Here is a 10,575-nt window from a genome sequence, read left to right on the forward strand (position 1 = left end):
GGTAGAGAGTCTATCTTTAGATAGACTTTGGGAAACGTCAAACCTCTTACCAAACCCACCCTGTCTGTAAAGGTCCTTCTGGTGGGGAGCCCAAAGTGAAATAGTCACAGGGAGTAAGATCCATCTTCAGGTGGCTAGGGTGGGGCCTATCTGTGGCCATACCTACCACCCACTGCACTGTAGTCCCTGGATGTTTCCTTCCCCTACTGCTTTCCAGCCAGGCTCGGTACAACCCCTTCCCTTCCCGACTCACCCAGGCTTCTGCTGAGGCCAGGCTCTGTGCTGGTTGTAGATAGGAGATCCCGGGTACCCTTGACAAGGGATGCTTACAGTCTCTAGGGCTGCAGAACAGACCCTGACAATCCAGTCTCTGGTAAGTAGTACAGAACTGGGTAACCGTGCAATGTGACTGTGGGGAAGGTGCCCTCCCCCCACCCCCCCCAAAGAGGAAAAGGAATAGGGAAGCTGTGGCCTAAACAGTGAGGAAATAGATATTTGGAGGAGTGTTGAAGAATGTTCCAGGTGGAAGGCTCAATCTGTGCAAAGGGCTGGTGGCCAGAGCCCATCTTGCCATTCCAGCTTTGCTGCACTGGGAAGTATACATAGGCCAGTGGAGCAGGGAACAGGTGGCGGTCCCCACGGTGCTGCCCAAGGGCGCGGCCCCACGGTCCACCCACCCCACCCGCAGGGAGGCCAGTCTGGCAGATGGGCGGCCCTCGGTGGGGGTGGCGGTCGTCTGGCGGACACAAGCTCACCCGCCACCCGCCGCGGGACAAAGCAGGCCTAGACAAAGGCGCGGCCAACACCTGTCGCTCTTGGCGCGGCCCCGCTTTTCTCCACCGAAGCGGCTGCAGCTGCCAACTGTCATGGGCATCAAGTTACGGGGACCAGAAGGCGGCCTAAGCTGGTCTGTTGAGGGGAGGGCTGGGAGGGAAAGGGAGCTGAGGGGGAACGGGGCGGAGGGCGGGGGACGGGGAACGAAGGAGACTGGCCTCGGTGAATGAACAGGAGTGGGGACCACGGAAGGACGGTCGGCCAGGGAGCTGGGAGAACAGGGAAGAGTGGGCGGGGAGGACCAGAGAAGGGTGGGGAGGAGTTCAGGGATGTACAGCGGCGGCGGCGGTGGGGGGGGGGGGGTTGTTTGTGCCCGGGACGGAAAGGGAGGTCAAAGGGGGGCAAGGGAGCGAAGGGGATTAGGGGGACATAGGGAGCTGGGTGGACAGCGATGATGATTAGAAGAGAATGGGTGGCTGCTGGAGGTGGGGGGGGGGTGGTACTAGGGAAAAGGGGGCGGGCGGAGGAAGGGTGACCTGAGAAGGAGCGCCGGGAGGAGGGGCGGCGCCGGCGGGCCGGCGGGCCCAGCCCCGGTAGGATCCCCGCGAGGGAGGAGGGCGGTGTCGAGGATCGAGTCCGGTGTCTGGACCCACAAATGCGCAAGAAACTCAAGGGAGCTATGTGGCCGCTCCCACCCCCGCTACCCATGGGCCTCCAACTCGCCGAGACTCCGTAGCTATCCCGGGCCGGACCCATAGACCTTTCCAGGTCCACAGACCGCGGCCTTGTCTGTGGCTCTGTCCTACAGAATCCAGCACCCCGACACTCGCGCAGGAGCGCGCCTCCCGGGAGGCACCTTGCAGGAACTAAGACAAGTGTGACTGCATGAATGCTGCTCCCACGCACAGCAGACCTGTACGCCTCGCTCAGGTAGGGAGGGCGGCAGAAGCAGCCCTGACCGCCGCCCTGCGGGTCACCGCCCCCTCGGGTGCCCCAAGCCTCTGGGGTTGCGGGGAGGCCGGGCTGGGGCGGCGGCCGCCGACCACGCCCCACCAGCTGCCCGCCGGCCTCGGAGCCGGACAATGCGCGCCGCTCCTATTGGCCGAGGTACGCCTCCAACTCGGCGGCTCTGGCCCGCGCGGCCAATCCGTGCATTGAAATGCAAATTAGATGCTATAAAAGGGGCGGGGCCGCGGCTGGCGGAAGACGCGGAGAAGCAAGGGCTGCGGCGGCCTCAGCTGAGCGCTACGAGGGGCGTGGGCGCTCGCCGCGCTCGCCGCGCTCTGGGCGGTACGGGCCATGGCTAAGGCCCTGGCCACCGGCCGGGACCGTCCGAGCCGGGAGAATGAGGACGGCTGGGAGACCCGGGGGGACCGCAAGGTGCGGGCCGGAGCCTCAGGGGGGCAGGGGAGCAGGCGGGCGGGCGGGAGGCCCGGGACCGGGGCTCAGCCGCCCGCTTTCCGCAGGCCCGGAAGCCCTTGGTGGAGAAGAAGCGGCGCGCGCGGATCAACGAGAGCCTCCAGGAGCTGCGACTGCTGCTGGCGGGCGCCGAGGTGAGGCGGGCAGGCGGGCGCCCGGGGACCGCTGGGCCGGAGAGCGGGGTTCGCGGCGCGGCCTGGCCTCACCGACCCCCCCCCCCCACGCCCCCCGGCTCTCCCGCTGGCGCAGGTGCAGGCCAAGCTGGAGAACGCCGAGGTGCTGGAGCTGACGGTGCGGCGTGTGCAGGGCACGCTGCGGGGCCGTGCGCGCGGTGAGTGGCGGTGGGGCGCGCGGGCGGGGCGCGGGGCGCGTTCGCCCAGCCGGCCGGGGTAGCGGACTGGGGACCTCCCCTCCCGGCGCCCCTGTACTGTCGGCGGAGAGGGCGACCTCCGGGTCCCCTGGGTGAGCCCTGTCCCCGCGGGCTGGGCGGGCCTGGCCACCGCAGTGGTAGCTCACTCACTGGACCGGGCGCCGCTCTCTCCCTCCCACTCCTGGGTGCAGAGCGCGAGCAGCTGCAGGCGGAAGCAAGTGAGCGCTTCGCGGCTGGCTACATCCAGTGCATGCACGAGGTGCACACGTTCGTGTCCACGTGCCAGGCCATCGATGCCACTGTCGCCGCAGAACTCCTGAACCACCTGCTTGAATCCATGCCTCTACGCGAGGGCAGCAGCTTCCGGGATCTGCTGGGGGACGCCCTGGCAGGGCCTCCGGGAGCCCCTGGGCGCCGTGGCTGGCCCACGGGAGGAGGGGTCCTGGGATCCCCTATGCCCAGTTCCCCAGGCCCCGGGGACGACCTGTGCTCCGACCTGGAGGAGGCCCCGGAGGCTGAACTGACCAGAGCTCCTGCTGAAGGGCCAGAGTTGGTGCCAGCAACCCTGGGCAGCTTCACCGCTGCCCGCACAACCCAGAGCGTCTGGAGGCCTTGGTGACTAACACCACCCCGGCTTTTGCAAGGGTGGGTGTGGCCTTCCCTTGCTCTGTTCCCTCCTCCCTGCGGTCCACAGGTGGTGGGGCTGGGGCCCCCCCGCTGGCTTCCAGGTGTGCGGGCTCTCTTCCTTCAGTGGCTGGGATGCAGGGCAGTCTGGGTGACCAGCCCTAGCCCTGTTTCTTAAGAAAGTATTTCTTATGGACCCCACAGCCTCCCAAGAGTGGGTGGAGGGCGGGAGCTGCAGGCAGGAGGAGGAATCTCACCGAACTACTAGGGTTCTCCAGGGTTTCACTGTCCCAGCCTTCTCAGGTACTGTGTGAATCTGGGGGCAAAGGTGAACGGAATGGTGCTGAAGCCCTTCTTGGTGCTGGGCACTGGTGACGGGACAGAGGGACACCTCAGACCCTGACAGCCCTGGCCTGAGCGGAAGCTTGAACTTGCCACTTGAGTCAGGACACAGGGGAGGCAGAGGCTTTCTGTGGCATTTCCTCCACCTGCCAGAAAGAAGCAGAGCTCCCTGGACCACTTGAGTTTGTGTATTGGGTTACCATCAAATGTTCCAGTTTTATGAAATAAAGCATTTTGGAGAGTTAGTTACCCTTTTGGAGTAAGACTGAATAATGTGATCTCCTTGATGGGTCTAATGGGTAGATACTAAACTAGGGAGGGGTGTTTTTCTTATACTTGATGCTGGCAAATGTTTCTAAAATCTCCTACCCTTTGTCAGCACCATGACAAGCACAGTGGTGGTGGAGAGCAGACACCTGTGGCATGTCTCACGGTGGACAGCGCTCCCACCTCCCTGAGAACTGTGTGCATCCTGGACAGGGACACCATTGTCATGGGGTTTGTCTCCAGAGTAATGAAGTAGCAGGGGAACAGCCTGTCCCCCACCATTCTCTGGTTCTGGAGCTTCTAGGAATAAAATAAATGCCTACTTCCTAGCCATGTGGTTTGGAAGTTTCCTTCGAAGACCTGTTTTAGGATCCATGAGTGTGATGCAGATGGCGGTTTACTTAATGTGAGGTGGTCACTCTTCCTGACAAGAGGGATCTTCCCCCAGTACCACTGAGTTCGGGGTCATGGAGACCCGCCCCATTCATGGTTTGAAATGAAATTGTCATGGTTCTATTCAGCTTGGACTAGAGGTCAAAGTGGGCCCAAGAGGTCAGAACCTTGAGAGGAGGGGGATGGGATGGGCAGCAAGAGTTGAGGGAAGTTCCCTCCTGGGGTGGGCCAGAAACCGCAGACAGCATGGGTCAGCTGACAGCAGCCACTGCCAGAGAGAGCCCAGCCTGGTCACTCCTGCTCCAGGACCCCGAAGCAGCTTGGGTTGCCAATGCCCAGACCAGGGCTATGATGTGACAACTCAGGATTGACACCTGGGTCTCCTCTCTGGTTGGGCACCTTTGCTTCAAGAACATCTTTTCCAGCAACCCTTTGACAACACCCCCCCTACCACCACTACCAGGAGTCTTGGCCACCAGGGGTATTTCACCTTGGCTTCTCTGTGGTTCAGTCTCAGACCTCAGCCACTAGGCTATAACCAGATGCAACTTATTTTTAGCAACTGGGGAGAGGTTGGGATGGGCTGGGGGAGGCAGCTCCATACGGTGGGGTCCAAGAGGGATTGGAAATGGTTTTCCTGGGGTGCTTTTAGCTGCCCCAGACAGACTGATGTAGGGTGTATCCACAAGGACACAGATGGAGCATAGGTGCCCATGCAAGACATCTGTTGCCTGTGGCTTGAGCAGCACCCAAAGGCAACTGTTATGCCTTCTGATGCCATTTGGGGGAGGGGACATCCTCCAGGAATTGTTCTGAAGCATCAATGCCTTCCTTTCATGCCCACACTTGTCACATTCTCCCAGAGACCCTGGAAGAGGGCCAAGGGGAACCAGGACTTGGGATGCAAGGTGCAGGAGGCTGACCTGGGGGGAAAGATGTCACTGGGACCAGGACCCTCCTGAGGTCAGAAGCCAGAGCTCTGGTTCTGCGCCACCACCCCCCCACCTATGATTGAGTCAGCTCCTACTGTGAGCCTCAAGAGCAGCCTCTTTTCTCTTCCCAGAGCAGTGACCACTATCAGCCTCTACGGGCTGACAGCCCCTCTCGCCTCTTTGCAACCTAGACCATTCCTTCTGAAACTCTTTGCAAATTTCCCACTCTGTCAGACAACTATTTCCTACCACCTCCTCTTTCTGAAACCCCCAACTCTCCCTCACAGGCCTTGCTCTTGACTTTGGTAGCCTTGCTTCGTCCTTCCCTGAGATGTGCCTCCTTCCCGCTTCAGGCCCCTGGTCCACTGTATTAGTCTTCTGTGGTTACCATATGTTGCCACAAACTTGGTGGCTGGAAATAACACTAACCAATCATCTTGCATTTCTGTAGGTTAGAAGTCTGACACAGGATTTACAAGGCTAAAGGAGAGCCTTTCAGGACAGCTACACTTCCTCCTGGAGGCTTGAGAGTGAATCTATTTCCTTTCCTTTCCCTGTATCTGAGGCCACCCATATCCTTTGGCAGGTGGCCCCCTTCCTCCACCTTTAAAGCCAGCAACAATGCATCTGTTGCACCCTCCTTCCATAGTCACGTCTCCTTCTGACCCCTATGCCTCCCTCTTCCTTCTACTGGGCCCACTGGGATAACCCAGGATGATCTCCTTATTTCCAGGTCCTTAGTCCTCAATCAGATTTGCAAAACCTCTCTTGTCCAGAACACTCACAGGTTCTGGGAATGACGATGTGGACACCTTTGGGGGACCATTATTCTGCCAAGCTTACCCATGTGGGCCTCTGCGCGGGCATCCTGCCTCCCATCGTGGTGCAGTATGGTGTGGGTTTTCCATGCAGGCATTGGACTTGGTCCCCTCTGACCTCTCAGTGACTTTGCTGCATCACTAATCTCCCTTCCCTCTGCATCATTTTTTTAAAAGATTTTATTTATTTATTTGAGAGAGAGAGAGATTATATGAGAGATCACAAGTAGGCAGAGGCAGGCAGAGAGAGAGGAGGGGGGAAGCAGGCTCCCCGCTGAGGAGAGAGTCCAATGTGGGGCTCAATCCCAGGACCCTGAGATCGTGACCTGAGCCGAAGGCAGAGGCTTAACCCACTGAGCCCCCCAAGCATCCCCCCCTGCCTCATTCTACAAAGAAGCTGAAACATCTCCATCTAGAGAAAGAGGACACAAAACTTCCCTAGTCTTGCCATACCCCGTTAGCCTCTGCTTCATTGCTCTGCTCCAAAGCAACATTCCTCATGAGCACAGTTTACACTACCTGTCTCCATTTGCACACCTCTCACCCCCCTTCACACCTCTCCAGTCAAGCCATTGTTCCCTCCCCTCCATTGACCCCGCCCTGGTAAAGATCTCCAGGGGCTGCCATGTTTCGAAGTCCAGCTGGCCTGTCTTAAGTTTCTGGCTTACCCTTCTTCCAGTAAAGCACTCCTCATAGGTTATCACTCCCTTCTTCCTGAAACTCTCTCTTCTCTTGACGTCAAAAACACCCAGTATCCTGGGTTGTCACAGGCCATCCCCAATCTCCTTTGCTAGATGCTCCTCTCCTAGATGCACACTTGAGACTCTGTCCTTCCCCATCACCCCTGTCCAGACTCCACCTGGTCCATTTGGTTTGTCCCATCATGTGCCCTTGATCCAAAGCCCCTCTCTGTCTTAGGGGAGTCCTCCTGTCTGCTTACAATCTATACTCTGACATCTGCTGGGCATCACAAACCACAGCCCAAGCGCCACAGACTCACCCTTCCCATGCACTGTCACTGCCCACTCGCTGCTCATTCATGGCTCCCCACTGATTAGAAAAAAAAATCTATAGAAGCTACACTCTCTGTCATCTAACCTCCAGTCAATGCAGTGCGTGAGCTATACTTTTTTTTAAAAAGATTTATGTATTTATTTGAGAGAGCACAAGTGGGAGGGGCAGAGGAAGAGGGAAAGTCCCAAGCTGACTCTCCACTAAGAGTTCCACAAAGGGATTGATCTGACCATCTGAGATCACAACATGAGATCACGATCTGAGCCTAAACCAACAGTCCAGTCCGGCACCCAACGGACAGCGCCTCCCAGGCACCCCATGAGCTCTATTTCTAAATCCAGTCTCCAGTTGTCACCTTTGCACTGACAGAGTGCTGGGATCCTCATCTCATCTTGAACCTAGACTTGGGCAGCAGGGCTAAGTCGCCTCCCCACTTCCTGGTGGGGCTCCTGGCAGCGGCCTTCAAGGCTCTACCAGAGCCAGCCCGGCCGCCTCCAATAGCTCTGTAATGGGCGCGGGCCTTGGCGAGCGACCTGGTTTGGAGATCCGGCCGGTATCACTCAGTACCATTCCTGGTCGGCCTGGAACCGGCGCTGGGGAAGCCGGAGGGATTTGGGAACAAGGGAGCGGAGCTTCAGGGGTTTTCGGCTGGACTCCCGTGGCTTCCAGCTCGCGGAGCTGCTAGAAGGCTGCTTGGGGGTAAGCTGGTGACAGTCGAAGGCTTTCTGCGTTTCGCGGGGTGGGGGTGGAGGGGAAGGGGTGGAGGGGTAGGGGTGTGCCCCCCAGGCACTAGCCACGCCCTCGCCCCACCCCGTCCGAGGCGAACCGCGGAGCCTCCTGGGAGATGTAGTTCTCCTTCCACTTCCCTTCCGCGAGGCCGCTTCAGGGGGAGCCGGGACCGCGATTCCCAGAAGCCTCCCGGTCCGGAGGCCACGCCCCCTGCCGCGAGAGCCCAGAGCCGGATCCTCAGCGGGACGGCGTCCAGCTGCCGCAATGAGGCTCTTGCTGTAGGTAAGGGACTTTGCGGCAGGCCAAGGCTGGGCTGCGCTCTCTCCAGCAGTCCTGCGACCGGGAGAGGAAGAGAGGAAGGTGCCTCATGGCTCGAGCCGCGCATCCGCGAGAGGGCGCGCAGGCAAGGGCGCCCTGGCCGGTCTCCGCGCAGACAGCCTCCCGGGGTCTCGGGAGGGCAGGAGTATTGACCGCGCAGCCAAAGCCACCAGCGGCAGGTGCCGAGGATGGCGGGGGTCGTCTCAGGCTGCGGAACCGAGGCGGGCTTGTTGAGGTGGAGCAGGAGCCTTGCGGACGGGGCCCGAGCCCAAGCCCCAAGCTCTGCGCGGTGTTCACTCTCCACGTGCGCCGAGCACCTCTGCCCCTCCCCTGCGGCGGAGACAGACTGTCGTGGAATTTTCATTCCCTGAAGATGGCCCAGAGCCCGCAGAGAACCACAGGCCATCGCAAACCGCCCAGAGGTCGACAGAGGCATCGCTTTGATAGCAGCCAGGGAAGCCCCTAGTTTATCAGATTATTCTTGTCGGTCCTTGGGTTTAGGTGGATCTAGAAGGAGAAGGGACCCAGGGGCCTACCAGCTTCTCGTGGGAGCGCCCAGGCATCTTACTCTGGCTAGAACTGTTCTGCTTTGTGGTCACCTCGACCATCAGAGGATGACATTTGGGGTCCTCTCCTCTTACCCCTCCAGATCATGCCCTCCCTTAAGCTCGAAAAATCTAGTCTGTGCCTGACATCTCAGTCAACAACCATACTGTGGACCTTGTCACCCCTTACAGTTAGGCTAGCTCCCAGCCTGTGCTTGCCTTCTGTGTTATCCACTCTCCCGAGAAATTTGTCAGACCTCATTGAGATCTCTTCGTCTTCTCCCCATATTTTTTTCACAGTCATGCTTCTTGAAAATTACTTCTGTTCTCATTTTCTGCATTTGTTCACCTGTTCACTCATCATAAAATTTCACTCTGGCCCGCATTTCTGTTCACCTTACTGAAAACTTCTGGAAGTTTCCGATGGAGTCCTTATTGCCAAGCAGACTCTCCAGATTTCTTCTTACATAAATATTGCAGTATTTGGCACCATTGGTAACCTCATGCTTCTTAACAGCCTGTTCTCGGTCTAGCCATCCTCTTCAACCGTTCCTTCTCAGAACCTCAACAGGGCTCTTCTCAGACTTTGCTTTATTGCTGTCCCATGTTTCCTTCCTTAGTCCTCTTGCCTCTAGACAACAGTCTGTATGATATCCATGGCTTTCCCTCCCGTGTCACTGACTTCCAGCTCAGCTGGTCTCTCTGGAGCTCTTGGGGCATTTATCCAGCTGCCCGGGGTTATTGGCTTGTACATCTCCCCCAGGTTCTTCAAACTGAGCAAATGCCATGTGAACCCAGCTCTTCTGCAGGACCCACACCTCCTGTTGTGTTCTGGATCCCTGAGAGCAACATGGCCATCCTCAGCCACCCAGGACAGACGCCTGACAGTCAAGGAGACACCTCCTTGTCCTTAAGCTGCACCTTGTGAGCAACGTCCAGTAACTGTCAGTGCTGCCTCTTTAGTCACTGTAACGAATGAATGAGTTGGTATCTCCTTTCTTGTCCCTCACCCTCGGTCCCTGCTGCCACGTTCTTAAGGTCAGGTTCTCAATCCCCAGCTGGAAGATGGCAGTGATCCCTAGGAAAACTACACCTACTGTTACCTCCTGAACTGCAGTCCTTCAGAAGCCCAACACTGTACAGATGAGCAGAGCTCAGGAGCCCCACGATGGCCCTGGCTCCATTCAGACCTTCAGAGTTCCACCTCTGAGCACCTCTCCCCTGTTACCGTTCATGTCTCCATCTGCTTGCCAAGGGTGTGGCTGCTGCAAGTACGTGCGCGCACGCGTGTACACACACACACACACATACACACACACACACACCCCCACCCCTGCTGCTCTTCTCCGCAGTTGCCTTCAAGGCTTCAGGGTTGGGAAGGATTTCCTGGTCACCCAGTTTTAGGCAGTTTTCAAGTTTCTCTCTTTCGTTTTCCTGATGGCATACTTCAGACAATGTTTGTTTATTCTCTCACGGTATTTCCTGGATGCCTACTCTTTGTCAGGCATGATTCCAGTTGCTGGAGATAAAGTGTCTTCTCAAGGTCACACTGTTAGCAGGGAAACAGACAAAACAGAGATGATGTGGCCGGCAGCGTTTCTGTGCCAAGAAGAAAATAGAGTAGGGCAAGAGGACAGGGGGGAATGGCATGGAAGCAGGGTGCAGGCATGGTAGGTTGGTTAGAGACAGGGTGTCTGGTAGGCTTTATTCGAGCAGAGAAATGATGATGTGGAGGAAGAAGCAAGCAGCTCACCCAGGAAGGGATGTACCCCGGGGAATAAATAGCAAATGGGGCGGGTTCTGGGGCCTGGGCAACTGGGTCCGCATAGTCTCCTCACATTGTGTGTCTACATCTCGTTCCTTGAGGACAGCAGTGTCATCCATTCATTGACACCAGGTGCCAGGGCCCTCAGGGTACGTGGTCTTATCCATTCCTCAGATGTCACAGTGACCCCTGAGGGAGGACCTGAAGCTCAGATAGGTTCAATAACTTTTCTTAAACTAGATGGCTTTTTTTTAAAAAAAGATTT

The 10,575-nt window shown here is 57.9% G+C and overlaps 1 protein-coding gene across 4 annotated transcripts; it reads left to right on the forward strand.

Moving 5' to 3' along the window:
- The first annotated feature begins 772 nt into the window (after window positions 1-772).
- Window positions 773-3,778, forward strand: HES6 (hes family bHLH transcription factor 6). 4 transcript variants are annotated; one of them, XM_082690983.1, is made up of 5 exons: window positions 773-907; window positions 1,583-1,704; window positions 2,241-2,327; window positions 2,443-2,524; window positions 2,755-3,778. In XM_082690983.1, the coding sequence occupies exons 2-5, from the start codon at window positions 1,660-1,662 to the stop codon at window positions 3,180-3,182; spliced, it is 642 nt and encodes a 213-aa protein (XP_082547109.1). In that variant the 5' UTR covers window positions 773-907; window positions 1,583-1,659; the 3' UTR covers window positions 3,183-3,778. The 4 variants fall into 4 exon arrangements, with proteins under 4 accessions (XP_082547109.1, XP_082547110.1, XP_082547108.1 ...); XM_082690984.1 differs by lacking the exon at window positions 773-907 and adding an exon at window positions 972-1,030; XM_082690982.1 differs by lacking the exons at window positions 773-907; window positions 1,583-1,704 and adding an exon at window positions 1,958-2,154.
- The last annotated feature ends 6,797 nt before the right edge of the window (window positions 3,779-10,575 follow it).

The sequence above is a fragment of the Mustela nivalis genome, assembly GCF_964662115.1.
Source record: "Mustela nivalis genome assembly, chromosome: 11".
Taxonomy (NCBI): domain Eukaryota; kingdom Metazoa; phylum Chordata; class Mammalia; order Carnivora; family Mustelidae; genus Mustela; species Mustela nivalis.

Bases quoted from the DNA above. Each gene is read 5' to 3' on its own strand.
- HES6 (XM_082690982.1), top strand. From the start codon at position 2,074: ATGGCTAAGGCCCTGGCCACCGGCCGGGACCGTCCGAGCCGGGAGAAT. The intron at 2,155-2,240 runs GTGCGGGCCGGA...CGCTTTCCGCAG, and splicing joins AGACCCGGGGGGACCGCAAG to GCCCGGAAGCCCTTGGTGGA. The intron at 2,328-2,442 runs GTGAGGCGGGCA...CCGCTGGCGCAG, and splicing joins TGCTGCTGGCGGGCGCCGAG to GTGCAGGCCAAGCTGGAGAA.